The sequence below is a fragment of the Vombatus ursinus genome, unplaced genomic scaffold, assembly GCF_900497805.2.
Source record: "Vombatus ursinus unplaced genomic scaffold, bare-nosed wombat genome assembly UNPS02014807.1, whole genome shotgun sequence".
Lineage (NCBI taxonomy): Eukaryota > Metazoa > Chordata > Mammalia > Diprotodontia > Vombatidae > Vombatus > Vombatus ursinus.
Window position 1 is genome coordinate 10890737 of NW_020954585.1, and position 18324 is coordinate 10909060.

At 46.2% G+C, this 18324-nt stretch overlaps 2 protein-coding genes across 6 annotated transcripts; one reads left to right on the forward strand and one right to left on the reverse strand.

Moving 5' to 3' along the window:
* The first annotated feature begins 532 nt into the window (after positions 1-532).
* MFAP4 (microfibril associated protein 4) lies at positions 533-4778 on the forward strand. Its single transcript, XM_027874494.1, has 6 exons — positions 533-637; positions 1058-1133; positions 1570-1724; positions 2131-2227; positions 2373-2555; positions 3057-4778. Exons 1-6 carry the CDS (start codon positions 632-634, stop codon positions 3302-3304), a joined length of 765 nt encoding a protein of 254 aa, XP_027730295.1. The 5' UTR covers positions 533-631; the 3' UTR covers positions 3305-4778.
* Positions 4779-4917: 139 nt separating this feature from the next.
* On the reverse strand, positions 4918-12812 carry MAPK7 (mitogen-activated protein kinase 7). 5 transcript variants are annotated; one of them, XM_027874492.1, is made up of 8 exons: positions 12770-12812; positions 12237-12495; positions 10699-10864; positions 9257-10323; positions 8526-9094; positions 8084-8217; positions 7274-7384; positions 5325-5412 (listed from the first exon to the last, which is right to left on the reverse strand). In XM_027874492.1, exons 2-7 carry the CDS (start codon positions 12475-12477, stop codon positions 7276-7278), a joined length of 2286 nt encoding a protein of 761 aa, XP_027730293.1. In that variant the 5' UTR covers positions 12478-12495; positions 12770-12812; the 3' UTR covers positions 5325-5412; positions 7274-7275. The 5 variants fall into 5 exon arrangements, with proteins under 5 accessions (XP_027730292.1, XP_027730293.1, XP_027730290.1 ...); XM_027874491.1 differs by lacking the exon at positions 7274-7384 and having other exon boundaries at positions 4918-5412; XM_027874489.1 differs by lacking the exons at positions 5325-5412; positions 7274-7384 and adding an exon at positions 7392-7659.
* Positions 12813-18324: the final 5512 nt, after the last annotated feature.

Consider the following 18324-nt stretch of genomic DNA (forward strand, 5'->3'; position numbering starts at 1 on the left):
CTTACTTACAGTCTCCATTTTTTTTGCCTTTCTAGAATTCAGGCATACTACCTCAAATCCTTCATTTCTCCCCATCAGACTCCATATCCTTCCAAAAACCCAGGGGGGAGAAATGACTGATTAAATGCAGATCAGAAAAAAGGAAGAGAAAATAAACAGATGCCTGCAGGGGGAACCATTGGGAAGAGGAGGGATGTAGAGAATTTAAAGGGCTAAAATGGGATAGCTGGGAGCAAGAGCAGGAAGTGGAAACTGGATTGATAAGCTGGGAACAAGGAGATCAGAGCATCTCTAACTTGAGAGGAAAGTGGAGTACGACAAGGCAATGCATGGGTTGGGGGGTTAGCACGCTGGGTCCAGCAATGAGTTAACGTCTGCTGTGGTTTTTCTCAGACAGTCTGTAATGAGAGCCAGGTGTCCCACTGGCCCCATTCCCACTCACCCCCACCCCTGACCCCCTCCTCCTTCTAGTGTAAACTGATCCTATTTCAGTAAGAGAAGGGGGAGGGGGAGATTGCAGACAAGGGGGTGGGGAGAGGGATCTGGGAAGACCTGGCTGGTGCTCAGACAAATAACTCTGTCCTGTCCCAGCACTGCAGAGAGAGAACAGCCTCGGAGCTGAGCGGACAACATGAAGGTATTGGGAGAAAAATTTGGCCCCAGAGCAGAAATCTCCTACCAGATAGGCCGCTATTATGGCTTAGAATGGATCTGTCACCCAAGGGAGGCTCTTACACAATTAGAAATGACTACCTTTATATGGGTACAATCAACTGAGAGAATACAGAGGATGCTAGACGGAGATTTAAGAGTGGTGGGAACTAGTTGTTTCCCCTTATAATTTGGGGTGGGAGGCCTTATCACTTAGGGGCATGGTAAGTTGGTCAGCGGTATCAGGGTTTTGGAAATGAGCTCCAGTCAAAGGAAGGAAATTTCTCGGTGGGGGGCAACAATGCTGCCTCTCAAGCAACAGTCTTAAAACACTGAACTGACTTAGGGTTGATGTTGGAAACTTCTGGGACCCTGTATATGTAACCATTTATCTTATGTTCTCCAGGTCTCTCTGTTGTTGCTCTTCCTCTTCCTTCACACTCGCTACTGCTCCTCCCAGTCTTCTGGAATCCGAGGAGATGGTAAGCTGCTAACCGGGGACATCCACATCCCAATCCCTTGGGAACAGAAAAGAGGCCAAGGGGCTGCCGGGGAAAGCGTTCCTCTGAATGAGAGGGACAGGATGGGTGGAGACAATTCTGAACCAGGTACTTAGAAAGCACCTGGTTAGGGGTAGAGACGGTAGTGCTGGGAGAGTGATAGGGACAGCAGGAGTAGACAATGAGATAGTGCACTGAACTAGCAATCAAGAGACCTAGGTTCAAATCTCAACTCTGTCATTGACTAGCTGAGGAAGTCTGTGCCTCAGTACATTCAGTGGCAAAACATGATCTCTTTTAGCTCTTTGGAACTATACAAAAGCAAGATTTTCCACCCCCAGAGAAAACCAGGGTGGGGGCTGAAAATTAGTTCAACCCAGAAAACAGCAACTGATGTTCTTTGTTCTCTGTCTCTTAGCTCTGGAAAAGCCCTGTGTTCAGCAGCCCCTGGACTGTGATGACATCTATGCCCAGGGTTACCGAACCAATGGGGTTTACCTTATCTACCCCTCAGGACCCAGTGTTCCTGTGCCAGTCTTCTGTGATATGAGCACTGATGAGGGCAAATGGACGGTAAGACAGAGAGTTGCTGAACTGTCACAGCGCAGGGACACTAGAAGTGGAGACGGCAGTTCTAAGCTGCGTAATCTTAAGCAAGTCACTTAATTGCTCTGGATCCCTATTCCTTCATCTATAAAATGAGAATTGTACTAGATGAGCTCTAAATCACTTTTGGCTCTGACTCTTGAATTCTATAAGAAGAAAGCTCAGGGAAACTGGGTTGAAGAGAGGAAAGCCTTAGAAAGGAGAGGCACTTAGTAGAGAGAACAAGAGGCTGTTTGAGGAGGGACCTGTAAGAGAAGAATAACTTGAAAATAGGAATTGATTCAAGGAGTATCAGTCAAGTCCAAACAATACCCATACTCCCTACCCCCTATTAGGTTTTTCCCAGTCCAGCTTTCCACTTTCTTGGCTCCAGGTTTTCCAGAAGAGATTCAATGGCTCCGTCAGCTTCTTCAGGGGCTGGAATGACTACAAGCTGGGCTTTGGTCGAGCTGATGGGGAGTACTGGCTGGGTAAGGTGAAAAGAGAACTGGGGCCTGGAGGGCAGACGTCTGGGAAGGGTGTGGAGGCTGAGAGACAGCCAAGGACTGATTACTTGAATTCTAGGGTGGGGGCATTGGAACACTGACTGGCTCCTAACCTCCCCTGGCCTTCTAGGGCTAAAGAACATCCACCTCCTGACTCTGAAACAAAAGTATGAGCTGCGTGTAGACTTGGAAGACTTTGAGAACAATACAGCCTATGCCAAGTACACAGAATTCTCTATTTCCCCCAATGCTGTCAACGCAGAGGAAGATGGCTACACTCTCTATGTAACTGGTTTTGAAGACGGGGGAGCAGGTAACATTCAACTTTCTCTCCATCCCTCTTGGCCATTTCCCTGCTATTCCCCAGTTTTAGAAACTTGGAAACAAAGGCCCTCGGGAAGGAGAGGTGAATAGAAGCTGGCACTACCAGACTGGTCCCCAAGCCTGAGGCCCTCGCATTCCCTCTAAGGTCCCACCCATCTTCCCCTCCCATATCTGGCAGAATCCACAGCTGAGCCAGGGCCAAACTTCAGCCTCAGCCTTGGCACCAAAAGGAAGCTATAGTCAGCTTTGCTCCAAGCCTTCTCCTTTCCTCTCCCCCATCACAGAGCAGATGTTTCTCTTAATTTCCGAAGGCACATTTGTCTAACATCTGGTAAGGGTGGGGTAGGCAGCTATCCTCCCCTTGCCCCCACTTTGCCATGTTATGTAGATCTCATTTTCATATTCTACTACAGTCACTCCCCACCCATATCCATTCAGTCTTCACAATCAATTCCCCAACCTGTACTCTCCTCTCCTCCCTTCTTCCCAGGTGATTCTCTTTCCTACCACAGTGGCCAGAAATTCTCCACCTTTGACAAGGACCAGGACCAATTTGTGCAGAATTGTGCAGCACTCTCATCCGGAGCCTTCTGGTTCCGGAGCTGTCACTTTGCCAATCTCAATGGCTTCTATCTTGGGGGGACCCACGTTTCCTATGCCAATGGTATCAATTGGGCCCAGTGGAAAGGATTCTATTATTCCCTTAAGCGTACTGAAATGAAGATTCGCCGTGTCTGAGGGCAGCACCCCTTTATGTAACAATTATAGCCCTCATTCCCATCTTTCACCCAGCTCTCTATTCAGTTACTGGCTTCTGTGGCTATTCATTTTTCTATTGACTCCCCTACCCTTGTATTTTTGCTATTTGTCAGTTAGTACTTATTTCTGACTCCTAAGCTAATGGCCTTTGCCTTTTACTCAGCTGTTGTCAGTCCCACCTAGATCTAACTCATTTTTATGCCTAGATATCAATGAGGAGAGTGGTGTATTGGATACAGGGCAGCCTTAGAGTTAGGAAGATCTGGGTTCAAGTCTTCTCTCTAACACATACTACCTAGATTATCCTGATTAAGTCATGGAACCTGTGTCCAAAGACAACTCTCTCTGACACAACTCCAGATAAATTATCTATTTACGGGAATGAGATTTTTCTTTACAGGCAATTCCCCCACATCAATGAAAGTACATGTCTAGACCAAAAAACCCAAACCCACCAAAATTTTGCTATTATTCTGATGCTGTTAACCCTACCCCAGATCTAGTTTATTTTTACATCCAGCTAATACCACCACATCTAACCTAAGGCTCATTACCTACAACGTGGCTCCTTCCCTAAAGAGGCTGAATGAACCATTAACCTTTTGCCATCTAAATACAGTTGTTTACTAACCATGCCCTCAGATTTTTTCTAATAAATTGTGCCCATAGACTATCTAAGAAACCAGCTTCATTTGGCTATCATACTCAGCTATGACTACATACTTACCCCAGAAATGGCTGTTTTGTCACTTAGGAATATGATTGTCATAGGGGTCACCAAAGAGTCAGTAGTTCATTAGCTGTGGTCTCTTAAATTCCGACCTGGAGCCAGCTGCCTTTGGCAGTCTTCTTTAGTTGTCAATTCTTCACTCCAGGGCCAGCTAATATCGTGCTGTCATAATGAGTCGTCGCTATGTCCCACTGCAGAGCCAACTCTACTCTGTTGTTTATATATAATGGCTGACAACTCTCCTACCCTCTCCTTTCCTGAAACCATATTCCATTTCAGAGGTGAGTATCAGAAAGGGCCACACTCCAGTACCAGCTGTGCCTAACCTCCTTCATTCCCTCAAAGCTAGTTAGTTGCTTTCTGTTCTATTTCCCAATTTATATTGCACACTATTGATAAAAATGCATAAAGTCCAGTCATCCCACCCCATCTAATCAAGTGCATTTTAGTGGCAAATATAAGGAAGGAGGGTGGGAAGGAAATGGATCGTTGTTAAGGTGAAACTATCTTACCACAATACTTTAAGTCTACTCCCAGTCAGCAGCTCCTACATCCCCTTCAGATCGTGTCCTTCAGACAGGAGAACAGAAACCACCTCTACAGCAGTTTGCTGGGAGCACGAAGTGGAGAAGAGAGAGATAGGATAAGGAGTAGACTAGCTACAAAGACAGCAAAGTGGAAGCCACAATTTGTCAATAAACCTACAGGAATACCCAATCTAAAGAAACTGTTTCTTCTGTTGATGGCTTGAAAGAATTTGCTAGACTTTCAAATGGCTCCTAAGACCAGGCATCCTGCTCTCCCACTGTTCGCCCTTTCAAATGTTTCCCTCAATTCCCAAAATGACACTTGGAGACAGAAGTAAGGATCAATCTTATATTTCACTGGTCCCACAACAATAAGAATGTAAAAAAAAAAAGTCAATACTGGAAGTGGCAGAGAAGTGTCTGAAAAGTGACAGGTAATAGAAGTTCCTGGGCCTTTCTAATTTCCCCAGAGTTTTATGGATACTGAGGCTTACCCCTAAAGTTGCAGGGTGAATTTGAGATGAATCTGGAGAATAAACTGGTGCTCCTATTCTCCCCATCAAAACATGAATTTTCAGTCTTCTGGGGCTTCCTTCCTAGATCCTGCCTTCGACCTAAACTGAAAGACCCTGTTCCCCTGTTCCCAGCTTGAGCCTGGTTTTTTAGCGCCTGGTACTCAGGGCTCCTGAAGATCGGGCAGGTCAGCAAGCAGCATAGGGGAGTCCATCTGGATCTCACGCTGCAGAGACTCAATGTCAGCGGGGTTCATCCCATGCCCTTCTAACCAATCAGTGAGCAGAGAGGCTGACAATGGGGCCGAGTCTGTTTGGCTGCAGGAAGAGAAGACAGCAGAAAAGGGAACAGAACATTAATCAGCAAGGTCAAGCTGCATCCCATGCCTAGAGTAAGGGTCCTTAACCTGGGTCAGTGAATCTTTTTTTTTTATATGTTGAGAACTCTATATCAATATAATTGATTTCCTTTGTAATCTTATATATTTTTATTTTATATACACACAGTTCTTGCTTTACGTAAGTGGACTGTTCCACAAATCTCTATGTAAATTGATTTTTAGGCAATGTGAATTTGCCCCTACCCACCCACTTCACTTAACTATATAACAAAGAAATACACAAAATAATATACTTACAAAAGTCATAAAGTGCAGACATACTAAATACTGTGCCATGATAACAAACAGAATTATAAAATGAAAGGTAAAGCTAATGATAAAGTAGGCACAGTACTGTAAAGTTAACATAGGCGTGCAGTCTGCTGCTCCTTCCCCACCCACTACACCTAGCCTTTATCACTAGTGGTTGGCTGTGCAGCTTTTATTATGAAACTATCGAAAGATGTTTGGACAATGACTCTCTTTTTTTCCTTGTATATTGACAATAGCAAGCAATATTCTCTTCAACTAGTCTTTGAACTTTAAAAAATATTGAAGTATTTGGATCCATCTTTTCAATACAAGAAAAAATTCACTCAAATGATAAAATGCTTCTGCCAACTGTTTCACTGTGAACCTTTTTGGCTGGACAACAGTGTGAAGCTTCCCTCTTTTCTTCTACAATCTTTGCAGCTAGCAGCTCAATCAGATTCTCATCTGACAGTTCTTCTCCATGAAACTCAATCAATTGCTTTACATCATTCTCATCCACTTTTAGCTCCAATTCTTATGCTAACTTTACAATCTTGTTACTTCTTCAAATCCACAAAAATTGAGAATGAATTATGGTCACACTTTTTTTTCCCCACACTTTTTTTTCCCCAAACTCTCTTCATAAATGTTTCTGTTACATCTTCCCATGCCTTAGCAATATTCAGAATTGCATAGTAAATATTATAAGACTTCCAGAAATCTCTCAATGTCAAGTCCTTATCTGCATCCAAAACTGCAATTGCGTGGGCAAATGTAAGGTAGTGGTAGGGGGAATGTATACTACTTCTACATTTAAATTAAAATCATCCAGATGGGTAGGGTGACCGAGGGCATTATCCAAAATAAGTAGAATCTTGAAAGGAATGACATTATCATTATAAAACTTCTGGACTTAGAGAAAACAGTTATTCAAAGATGATAGGGGTTATCTCAGGGAATCTTAGGGTTAGTGAAATAATGCACATGTGGGTTGCCTTGCTGATTCAATTTCCTAGGATTTTCTGAGGGGTGCACAAGAACAGGTTTTAATTTGTTAAGTCCCAGATGCACTGTCAACCAGCAGAAGTGTTACTCTATTTTTCAAAGCTCTATGCCCCGATATAATTTTTTCTCCACTGAGATATAGGTTCAAGATGGCATTCTCTGATAAAATAGGCCAGTTCCATCTACATTAAAGATTTGCTCTAACAAGGAGGGACCTTTATCTATTATTTTGTTTTGTTTTTGCTTTTTGGTGAGGCAATTGGGGTTAAGTGACTTGCTTAGGGTCACACAGCTAGTTAAGTATCAAGTATCTGAGGTTGGATTTGAACTCAGGTCCTCCTGACTCCAAGGCCAGAGCTCTATCCACTGCACCACCTAGCTGCCCCCATGTATTATTTTTTGCAAGAACTCTGAGGACTTATTTGCTGCTTTAATATCTGCACTAGAAGCTTCTCCTGACACTGGTACATTATGAAAATCTACAATCGTGCAAACCAACCACTGCTTGCTGTTAATGTTTGTGTTCCTTAAGGTTACTTTACCTTTAAATCTTCAAAGAAGCTTCGAGTCTTAGCTTGAATTTTTTATCAAGCTTAAAGGAATATTCTTCTGAGTCTGATCTTCTATCCACACAGTTAATAGTTTCTCCATTTCTAGAATAGCATCATTGTTTCAGCAGGTAAGTCAATGTAATGCAAGCATGCCTTTTGCGTGCTCCTTTATCCAAGAAGCAGCCTTCACAATGGTGTTCACAGTTGACACTGCAAGACTAAGTTCACGGGCTACCAAGGACAATTTTTGTCCATCTTCATATTTTCTAATTATTTTCATTTTCATTTCCAATTTTATTGGCTTACGTTTACCAGACGGCTCACTTTTCCCCTCAAGAGCATGTTTGCTGCCAGCCATGGTGGAAATATAAGGATAACTACTGAATACAAGGAAAGGCACAGTATCACTCACTGTCTGCAGACTCATAGGAACTGACTTAAGAGATGCTTCTCAGCTTCCCACCACCATTTATGCTGCCCATAACATACTTAGTTCATCTTATTGTATGTACAGCATCTGTTTTGCATAAGGAGTTTTCATAATTTTTGGAATGCAGATTTCTTTCAGAATTCTTTATGTAGAGTCAAATTTATGTAATGTGAATTTAAGTAAGGTGAGATCTATCTATATTTAAAAACATTATTCTTAGAGGCGATCCATAGCCTCCACTAGACTGTGCAGCAGTCAGTAATACAAAATAGATTAAGAATCCTTGCCTTAGAGTCCCTGCCCAATTCTCTAAGATTCCATCTCTTAGTCTTGTACCTCTCAATTCTCTCTCAAGCCACATCCTCACTCACCTGTCATGAGGCCCATCAGCCACACCCATATCAAAAGACTGATTGAGGAATTCCTCCAAATCAAAGCCAACTCCATAGCCAGCCCCACTGCCCTTTGGGGTTCCCGAGAAAACGGGAGGCAGTAGATCATCCACCTGTAGAGAGAAAAGGAGACAGACTAAAGTTCAGGTGGTTATTATAATCTATTCTCTTTTCAAGAGTACGGTGAAGAACCCATGTCCATCTCTACTCCTGAACTAACTAGAATATCCACATCTCTGTAGACATACCCCGTGAATTTTCCTTTATCTTCACTATACCTTTCCAAGAAAACCCAAAGGAACCCCAAATCCTACCTTCAAATTCAATCCCTTTCTACTAATCTTAAATCACACTCAAGGTGTGCTGACTTAACTTAGTTGCCATGGCCTTAACCAAGATACTTCTCAATCTCTCTCCTTACCTGTGACTTAGATAGCTGCTGAGTCACCAGGTTCACATCTGGTGACTCTGAAGTGGGAGCCTGATGGGATCCCCCTAGATCTGATGGTGGTGGGCCAGGTGGAAAGTAAGGCATGGTTCCTGCAGGGGTGGGGCCAGGAAGGCTAGGAGGAGGAACCAATGGTTGGGGAACCGGAAGGGGTGTAACTGGGGCCTGGAGACCAGATGAAATAGTAGCTGGGAGTGGAGAGGGTCCCGTAAGTTGAGGGGCAGGTCCAGGAGGAGGAGCAGGGGGTGGTGGGGTAGGTGCTGCTGGTCCAGGGGGTGGAGCCGGAGGCTGGGCCATTCGAGTCCAACGTTCTAATAAGCTTCGGTCATTGTCACTCAGCACCAGCCCAGCCAGGGGATCACCAGAGGGACCACCCCCTGCCCCTACACCCCTTTCTTTGCGTTCTCTCTCCTTCTGTCGTTTCTCTCGCTCCTTGGCTCGTTCCTGTCGCCGCCTTCTCTTCTCCTCCCTCTCCCTCTGCCGTTCTTGGGCTGTTACTGGCTTTCGTGGCTCAGGGGCCTCTAGGGGTGCACTGGGACCATCTGCATGACAGTAGGGGAGGAAAATAAGGAGCATGCTGTGCCCAAGGGGTATAGCTATACCCAACACCACCACCGAATTCTGCAACTGGTTCTCCCACCCCTATGCTCATTTCTATTCTATCACCCATATCACCCATCTCTACCCATGCTTCCTTCTTTCACCTTTAAGCCGGTTCCTTAAGGCAGCCTTGAGAGCAGCTTTGGTATTGTCTGAGATAGCTCCTTCTTTTTTAGGTGGGGCTGGATCTCCAGTTGGTAGAGGAGGCTGAGAGGAGGTCAAGTCTATGGTGTTGGATGTAGGTCCAGGGGGAGGTAAGGCTGGAGGTGGTGACTCCATGGCACAATCTGAACCAGGTCCTCGGGGACTGGGCATCTCCACATCAGGGCAGCATTGTTCTCCAGCCACAGGCTGCAATAAGGGCTGGAAACGGATCTGCTGGCGGATTCCCTCACGTCGGGCATGAAAGTCACCAATCTCAGCCACAATTGCCTCTTTTATTCGTTCACGGGTCAGAGCTTCCCGGTCAAAGGCAAAATCAAAAGGTGGGGCACAATCTGGCTCATCATCAGGGTCATGGTACTTGGCTAGGAAGGGGTGGCGCAAGGCAGCTGCAGCTGAGATCCGAGCACCAGGCTCAAAGCGCAGCATGGAGCCCAGAAGTGACAATGCTTGCCGATCAGCACCTGGGTATACTGTCTCCCAGGGCACTGGTTGGCGTGGAGGCAAACTCTGAATATAGGCACGTACTCGCTCAGCCCCTACAGCCTGGATCACAGATGGTGATGGAGTCCCCAACACTGTCATGATCAGCTGAAGCTGGTGGACATAGTTCTTACCTGGAAAGAGCTGTCGTCGAGCCAGCATCTCTCCAAAAATGCATCCCACAGACCACAGGTCGATGGCCTGTGTGTACTCATGCAAGGAGAGCATGAGCTCAGGGGCACGGTACCAGCGTGTGGCAACATATTCTGTCATGAAGTACTGATGCTCAGCTGGGGAAGTGCAAAGGCCCCGAGCCATGCCAAAGTCACCTATTTTCAGCTCACAGTTTTCATTCACCAGCAGGTTAGAGGGTTTGAGGTCACGGTGGATCACCTGGGCTGAGTGCATATACTTAAGTCCTCTAAGCAGCTGGTACAAGAAGTAGCGTACATGCTCCAAGGTGAGTGGCTGAGAGGAGTGGATGATCTGGTGTAGGTCACTTTCCATCAAGTCCAGGACAACATAACTGAGATAAAAAGTAAAAAGACTTAGGCACAGCAGCACTTAGTTCTCCTTTCCCAACCCATCATTCTACCTCAGTCCTTATCTCCAGGATCAGATTCCCCCAAGAGTAACTAGCTATTTTCCCAGTGGACCTGTAGGAGGATCTACAGTTTAACTCTTCCTGGGACCATCAGGAACTTGTTCCCTTGGAAAATGCCTCATAGCCTATCACAGGAATCTGTCTTTTCTAACTGCCATTTGTTGGGTCAAAGTGTCTTGACAACCTCTATTCCATGACACTCATCTATACATTTATAACTCAGGGACTATGCTCCTCACTTTAAGATACTACACTGACTCTAACCTCAAAAGCCACCCTACCAGTTCTATTCCTTACACAGATTTGAATTCCCCATAGGGCACAGTGGGCTTCAGAATGTCCTTGATGGCAATGATATTGTCATGTTTAAAGTGTTTAAGGATCTTCAGCTCCCGGAGGGTCCGCTTGGCATTGGTTACTACATCAAAAGCATTGGGGATCTTCTTGATGGCTACCTGCTGGCCTTGAGAGAGAAAAAGAAAGATCAGCTACACTGCTTTCAGTCTCATATATCTCTATCTATATATGATATCTAGAGTCTGATATATCTATAAAGAGGCTAAAGTTCTCTACCAAGATATCTCCATCCAGTGGCCCAGCATGTCTCTGCTTCAGATACTCATCTTTTTCAGCTAGGTAGCACAACAGATTGAGCACTGAACCTCAGTCAAGAAGACCTCCTTTCAAATCCAGCCTTGGACATTTATCAGCTATCACCCTGTGCAAGTCACTTAACTTGGTCCACTTCAGTTTCTTCAATTGTAAAAGGGAATAATAACAACATCTACATGGTTAGTGTGAGAAACAAATGAAATGATATCTGTACTTAGCACAGTGCCTGGCATAGAACAGGCACTTAATAAATGCTTGTTTCCTTCCTTTTCCCTATTACCCTAGGTTCTCACCTTCCTCAAAGGTTTACACCCTGAAGTAGGAGTTAGGAGGCCTGTCCTCTAGTTCCTGAGCTGCTACTTACTAGATGTGATCTCCAGGCAAGTCACACATTTCTCTGGAAATCAATTTCCCTTCTGGGGATAGCTATTTATATATATCAATGTATACATCATATTAGATACACATATATGTATCTGTGTATATGCACACATATGTATGTTTAGGTATATATATGTGTGTGTATATATATGTACACATATACATACATAGATATAAACACATCTTACTTACTTCAAAAGATATTGTGAAGAAAGCCTGGGAAAGCTCTGAGAAGTGGGAAGAGCTAAATAAGTTGACCAGGCATAAATCTATCATTTCATTAGTTCATTCTACAATCACACTATTGACAAAGCACTGAAGAAGGCATGGGGAGGGTGTTGGGGAGACAAATACAAAATGGTCCAGGGCTCTCCAGGACCTCACATTCCAAAGGCTGTAAGAGAGTGGCATGTATACTCAGATAAGTAAAATAAAAATATATGAAATAAGTTCCCCAAAACTAAGATTCTCATACAATTGCTGGGAAATTAAATATGGAGGACTACTTTCCCTGGGGATGAAGGGATGGATAGATGGATGAACAGATGGCTGGGTGGGTAGGCAGATAGATGGATAGATAGTTGGATAGGTGATGGATGGATGGAGAGGTGAATAGATAGTTGGATAGGTGATGGATGGGTAGATGGATAGGTGCATGATGGACAGACCAGTGTGTGGGTAGACAGACGGATGGGTGGGTGAATGGATGGATGGATGGGTAGATGAATGGATGGGCAGATGGGTGAGTGGCTGGACTGATGGCTGGATGGATGGACAGATGGACGATGGGGGATGAGCAACTGGCCAAGGCAGCCACCTGTGTCACAGGTGACAAAGCTCACCTGTGAGGCGGCGCCGGGCGGAGGAGACCACCCCGTAGGCTCCGGTACCGATGGTCTCGATGATCTCGTATTCATCCCCCACCTCGAAAGTCACGTCGAAGGAGCGGGCTTTGAGCAGTGCCAGGTTTTTGGCCACCACTGAGGCCACGGGGTTGGGGGGCTCCGCCTTCCCTGGCTCAGGGCGACCCTCAGTGCCCCCCTCCTCGTCCTCCTCCTCCTCCTCCTTCCGGGGTTCGGCCATGGCGGCCCGGGGTCAGGGCTGAGGAGGCAGGGAAAATGAGAAAGAGGGGGCCAGGGCACGGGGCCAGAACTGGGGCGGGGGGCGGGCGCGAGGCGGATGGGCGCGCACACGGCGGGGGGGGGGCGGTTGGGGGGGAGGGGTCGCGGTCCCGTCCCATCGGGGGCCCACCCCCCGCCCTCCCCGCTGATTCCTGCGCTCTCCCCGGGGTGTTAAATTCCTGACATCCCCAGATCCTCAGTTAAGAGGTGGACGTGGGGGGGGAAGGTTTACCTGCGGTCACCCACTCACTTACCCACAGCAGCCGCCACCACAGGGCCAGCTCCTTCCCCACCCCCTCTGGCCACGCCCATCCCCCTTTCACCCAATCGAAGGCCTGTCCTCCCCAAGTCCCCACCTACTCGGTTCCCTTTATCCTATCGGAGGCCGGTAAGGGAAAAGGGAAGTGGGGCGGGGCACCTAGCTTCTGGAGCGGGCTGGAGGGATCCGCCCAAGGGGTTCACGCAGCTTCGAATGGGCGCGCGCGCCCCCAAGACTACCCACCTAAGAGACCTGCCTGGGCGCTCTGGGTCCAGGCATGGAACACGTACAAGGAGGATGTGGCTCGAGCTCCTAACAGCCAATCAGAGCTTGTTTCTGGAGCCAGCGAAAAGGGAAGGCTGGGGAGGAGGGAAATTGAACAATGTGGTCATGCTGTCAATCACAGTCTTGGGGACAGGGGAGTCGCTCGGAGGACGCGGCGCAAAGCTGGGCTAAACCAATCACAAGCTGCTCACAGAGGCGGATGGGCGGGGCATTAGGGGTGCTCAATCTATTTCCTTGGCGACTGCTTAAGAAACCCCGCCTCCTGTTTCTCCTTGGTCTGTCCGAACCTCTGCTTTGCGCAGCCATTCAATGAGAGTCGGAGAGCTTGTGGGCGGGACGAATGTGAATGAAAAAAGCCGGGCTAGTAGTGGAATTGGGAAGAAAGAGGAAAGGATCGAGCAGGAAGGGAGTAGGCGCGAATGGAAAGGAAGGGAAGAGTGATTTGGTTTTTCCTCCTGCACTTGCGAGTGCCCTGTGAGGTTGCTGTGAGGTTCCCAGCAGCTGGGGTGGTGCCTGGAATGTGCTAGGAGGGGAGGGTGATTTTTAGCTGGAATGGTTTACAGTGGTGTCAGATTGGCATCAGGACTTAAAGACGTTTCCCTGCATCCTTCTGTAGCTGGGTTCGTCCAGGAGCATTTCCTCCATTTCAACCTCTCCCCAATATGCGATACTAATTGGTAATATGTATGGTAGGGACTAGAATTGAAGTGGGAGAATGTTGGTAGCTGGCCAAGTCCATCATTTTATAGATGTGGAAACTGAGGCCCCAAGAGACCATGCGACTTCCCCAAAATCAAACAATCGCAGAGCCAGCACTAGAATCCAAGTCTATTTTGACTGCCAGATGAATGTCATTTACACTATACCACCTTGCCTCTCTGTACTTCCCTAGTATAGGTATAGAGCATTAGAGTGAATGGTAAGGTGTTTGATAGTTGGGACAGATGTCCAATAGGTAATGGTGTATAACAGGGTTCCTGGAATGTAGATGAGGTGGAAAATCTATAAAAACAATTCCTTTCAGTCTCAAATATTTCTCCACCCCTTGAAGGCTTTAGTGGGCTCCTACTATTTTGCATAGAGTTGCGCTAGGTGCTGGAAGGGATAGTAAATGAGAACAGGAACACATCCCTGATCATCCTTCCCAGACCAGCTGCATCTCAGTTTCAGCCCTCACTTCTCCAAATTGAAGGTTAAAACCACAGAGGTTCTATCATGGTGGGATCCTAGAGAGGCTTGGATGGGACAAATGACAACTTCCTGTTCCAGGCCATCCTACCCCTTCTCCCCCTCTGTATAGTGGAGGGTTCCTGTTTGCTTTGCACAACTGGGTTCTGGGTTCCCAACCTGAATTGGCAACTCAAAACCAGGGATCCTAAAGCTCAGCTCCAGGACTCCCTCCCTCCACATACCCCACTCCCCCTTTTCCAAGCAGTTACTGTCATCCTTGCTTTCTTCCCTCTGAGCTCTAGCTCTCCTGGGTCATTGAGTGCCCCAATGTATATGGATGTGGGGGGTGGGTTCTGGGCTTGGGAGAAGGTTATAGGAAACAGGAACATTGAGGGAGATAGGAGAGGGGACAGATAGCTTTGGATCATCATGCGCTTCTACTCTGACTAGCTCAGAAAGAGTGCTTCAGGGGGTCTAGCCAGCATTCTTGTAACTAAAATGAGAACTTGCTAAGTTTAATGGCTTGGGAAGGTTCATTTTGGAACTTCAGTTCACTCCCAGTCTCCAGTATACTATCTGCTAATTCCAACTGCTTAGATCTTTTCGTAGCTTTGATATTTCAAAGCATAATAATTCAGGTCTTATCTTCTAACTGATAATTTTTCCCATCCCTGCTCTGTTTACTCAATTCAGTTGTTTTCCCACCTTTATTCAGATCTTAGAGGTCCAAAGCCTTATATTCCAGTACAAAGTCTTAACTTACATTTTCTTGCAGACTGACATCCCAGAGGAAGTGAATCATAGTCCCTTGACTACAGAATTCTTTGAACAGCCTTCTGAGACCCTAAATCCTTGCTCTGATGAGTGGCAATGGGTCCCACCAGTCTTACCCCTCACTCGGCTCCTCCTGCCCACCTCCACACTGGCCCTACATCTGCAACGTCTGTGGGAAAATCCTTAGCCACTGACAGGGGTTCACCAGGCATCTCATTCCATCAAGAAGCCCAATATCTGTCCAGAATGTGGAAAAAGTTTCCGGCAGATGTCCACTCTAGTGCAGCACACACACACACAGGTAAAAAGCCCTACAAGTACACAAAATGCTTCAAAACCTTCAGTAGTAGCTCTACACTCGTCCAGCACCAGAGGACCTACACAGATGAAAAACCCTATAAGTGTCAGCACTGCCCCAAAACCTTTAGCAGACTCTCCAATCTGGTCCAACACCAACTAACTCATACAGGTGAACGGCCCTACAAGTGTGTGGAATATGAGAAGACCTTCAGCCTTAGCTATACCTTGATCCAACACCAGATCATCCACACAAATGGGAAACCCTACAAGTGTGAGGACTGTGGGAAAGTCCTTCAACCGAACTTCTAACCTGATCAATCACCAGCATACCCATACTGACAAACGGCCCTACAAGTGTCCTGACTGGTAAAAAGCTTTTGTGAGAATTCTACCTTGATTCAGCACCACAGGACCAAAACACGGGAGAAACCCTACAAATACACTGAATGTGTCAAGAGCTTTAGTCTAAGCTTTACTCTGATCCAGCACCAGATCACTCACATTGGTGAAAGGCCCTGTGAGTGTCCTAAATGTGGGAAATCATTCAGCCTGAACTCTACCCTTCTCCATCATCAGTTCATTCATAAACCTGAGAAATCCTGCAAGCCAGGGGAATCACAGCAGCTTCCTCAAGGGTCTGAGAGTTGTAGGGTTGAGGATGGTCCATCAGTTCCTCAAAGACCCAATCACTCCTTGTCTCCAAAAGGGAACCTCAATCCTAAAGACCCAGATCCCAATGGCCCACATTAAGAAACACATCCTCTGGGGAAATCCCATCTAGATTCCTCCATGTACCCCAATGAGGTAGGGCTGCTGGCAATATACTGCAATGGCTCCAAGTGCTTGGAGAGGCCTTACAAGTCCTCTGAGGGTTTGGAACACCCTATGGGGAGCCCAGGGAAACCCTACCCCTCTGGATTATGTGCCAAGGATTTTACTGAGTGCTCAACTAATGACCCATTGCCTGACTTATAAAGGTGATAGGCCTTTCAGGTGCTTTGTGTGTGGAAAGAGCTTCAGGACAGCTGCTCACTCACCTGATCCAGTGCCAGCAGAGCCCCCTGGCTATCTGGCCGTACAAACGTAGGACCTTTGGGAAGGGGTTTGTGAGAGCTCCCATCTGGTGCAGCACTGTCAAAGCCACGTGGGTGAGAAATCTTATAAGTGTGCGAACTTGTAGGAAGGCCTTTAGCCAGAGCTCCATGTTGATTGAGCACCAAGGGACATGCACTGGTGAGAAGCCCTTCAAGTGCAGGGATTGTGGGCGTGTCTCCTACTATTGCTCTGCCTATTGTTCTCCACCATTTGAGAACGAAGGACAAGCAAAAACAACGACAAAGGGAGAGTCCACACAAGTAAGAAGCCATACTGCTGCCCCTAGTGTTACAAGGCTCACTAGTGTCACTCAGAGCTCAGCCCTGGTTTATCACCAATGCATCCACAGAGGGGAGAAACCCTGTCACTGTTCTGTCTGTGGGACCACCTTTTGATTCTTACTGCAATTCACCCAATGCAAGAAGGTCCACCTTTATGAGGCAGTCACTGCTATGGGGCTGACATCGATCTTCTTGGGATTCTTGCTCATTGTGAAGAGGGCATTTCTTAGGGGGCTGGGAAATTATCTTAGGGATATGAGACATTGATTTAGAGAGTGTATTCTCTCATGAAAGAAAAGAAGGACAATTTCCCCAAGAATGAGATATTTGGTATATCATGCAAGTGGGAAATTCCCTTAGGCACATTTGGATTTTTCTTTCCTGCAAAGGAACTGAAAGGAAGCAAATTCTCTGGGGTGGGGGAACAGAAATATAGTGGACATTTGTTGACAACTTTGTCCATGAAGAGAAGGCTTTGGGGTAGAGAAAGAGGCAGTTATAAAAAGGCAGATATCCTAGAGCAGAACACTTAGGCTCATAGCTTCCTGGGTGGGGCAAAAGGATATATTCCTTGTACGGAAAAAAACAGGAAGGTACAGTTAAGTAGAGAATTGAGAGCTAGCTATTGGCTCATTTGGGGGCATTTAGTGAGGAAAGGAAGAGAGGAAAAGACCCAGAGTTCTGTTTCCAACTAGGTGTGTCAAAAGACAGAATGTCATAGATCCTACACAAGCCAAAATAAATATGTGTGGGTTATCCAAATCTCCCTCATTTCCCCAAATTTCTCCACCTATTACAGTCTTGTTACTATGTGTCTTGTCTTTTCACTAGATTGTCTGATCCACTGTGATCTGATTCCCCACACTTTCCCTCTCTTCATCAGATATGTATAACCTAAATTGGGGAGTAGAGAGGAAGCTGAATAGACTGGAAGACAGTATCCCTAATAAATTCTTTAAGGAGGGATCTATTTCGGAAAGAAGACCCTGAAGGGTATGAGAGTTAGAAGAGGGGAAATAGTACATGTCAAAGAATTCAGGAAAAGAGAAAGGATCACATGATTGAGGAACAGAGCAAGAGAGGTATCAGACATTGAGTAGATTTTCTTATGGGTTGAGGTTCTGAGCAGGATTTGGAGTGGACTGGGCTCAGGACTCAGCATCAGAAACAATGAATCTGAAAGAAACCCTGGAGATTTTTTTTTTTTTTTGATTAGGCAATGGGGTTAAGTGACTTGCTCGGAGTCACACAGCTAGTAAGTGTTGTGTGTGTGAGTCTGGATTTGAACTCAGGTCCTCCTGGATCCAGGACCAGTGCTCTATCCACTGCACCACCTAACTGCCCCTTGGAGATTTCTTTAAGGTGATGAAGCTTAAAACTAGGATGGTGGTTGCATGAGTGGAGAGAAAGGAGGTAACAAATGTTGGGAAGTAGAATCAGCAAGACTCAGCAACTGTGTGGTTATAGTGAATGAGGAAGAAGGAGCAGTCAAGGGTGATTTTGAGTTTATGAACCTGGCTAACTGAAAGGATGGTAGTGTCCCTAGAAGATATACAAGAGGTTTAGAGAGAGAACAAGTGGTTCTGTTTTGGACTCAGGACTTCAAGGAGCACATATTGAATACATAATTGATAAAGTGAAGAAC

Excerpts from the sequence above, each read along its gene's own strand:
- MFAP4 (XM_027874494.1), top strand. Across the intron at positions 2,228-2,372 it reads TGATGGGGAGTACTGGCTGG|GGCTAAAGAACATCCACCTC; the intron begins GTAAGGTGAAAA and ends CTGGCCTTCTAG. Across the intron at positions 2,556-3,056 it reads TTTTGAAGACGGGGGAGCAG|GTGATTCTCTTTCCTACCAC; the intron begins GTAACATTCAAC and ends CCTTCTTCCCAG.
- MAPK7 (XM_027874488.1), bottom strand. The coding sequence starts at position 12,477 with ATGGCCGAACCCCGGAAGGAGGAGGAGGAGGAGGACGAGGAGGGGGGC. Across the intron at positions 10,865-12,236 it reads CGCCCGGCGCCGCCTCACAG|GCCAGCAGGTAGCCATCAAG; the intron begins GTGAGCTTTGTC and ends TTCTCTCTCAAG. Across the intron at positions 7,663-8,083 it reads GCTGATGGGCCTCATGACAG|TAGTTATCCTTATATTTCCA; the intron begins GTGAGTGAGGAT and ends CCTTGTATTCAG.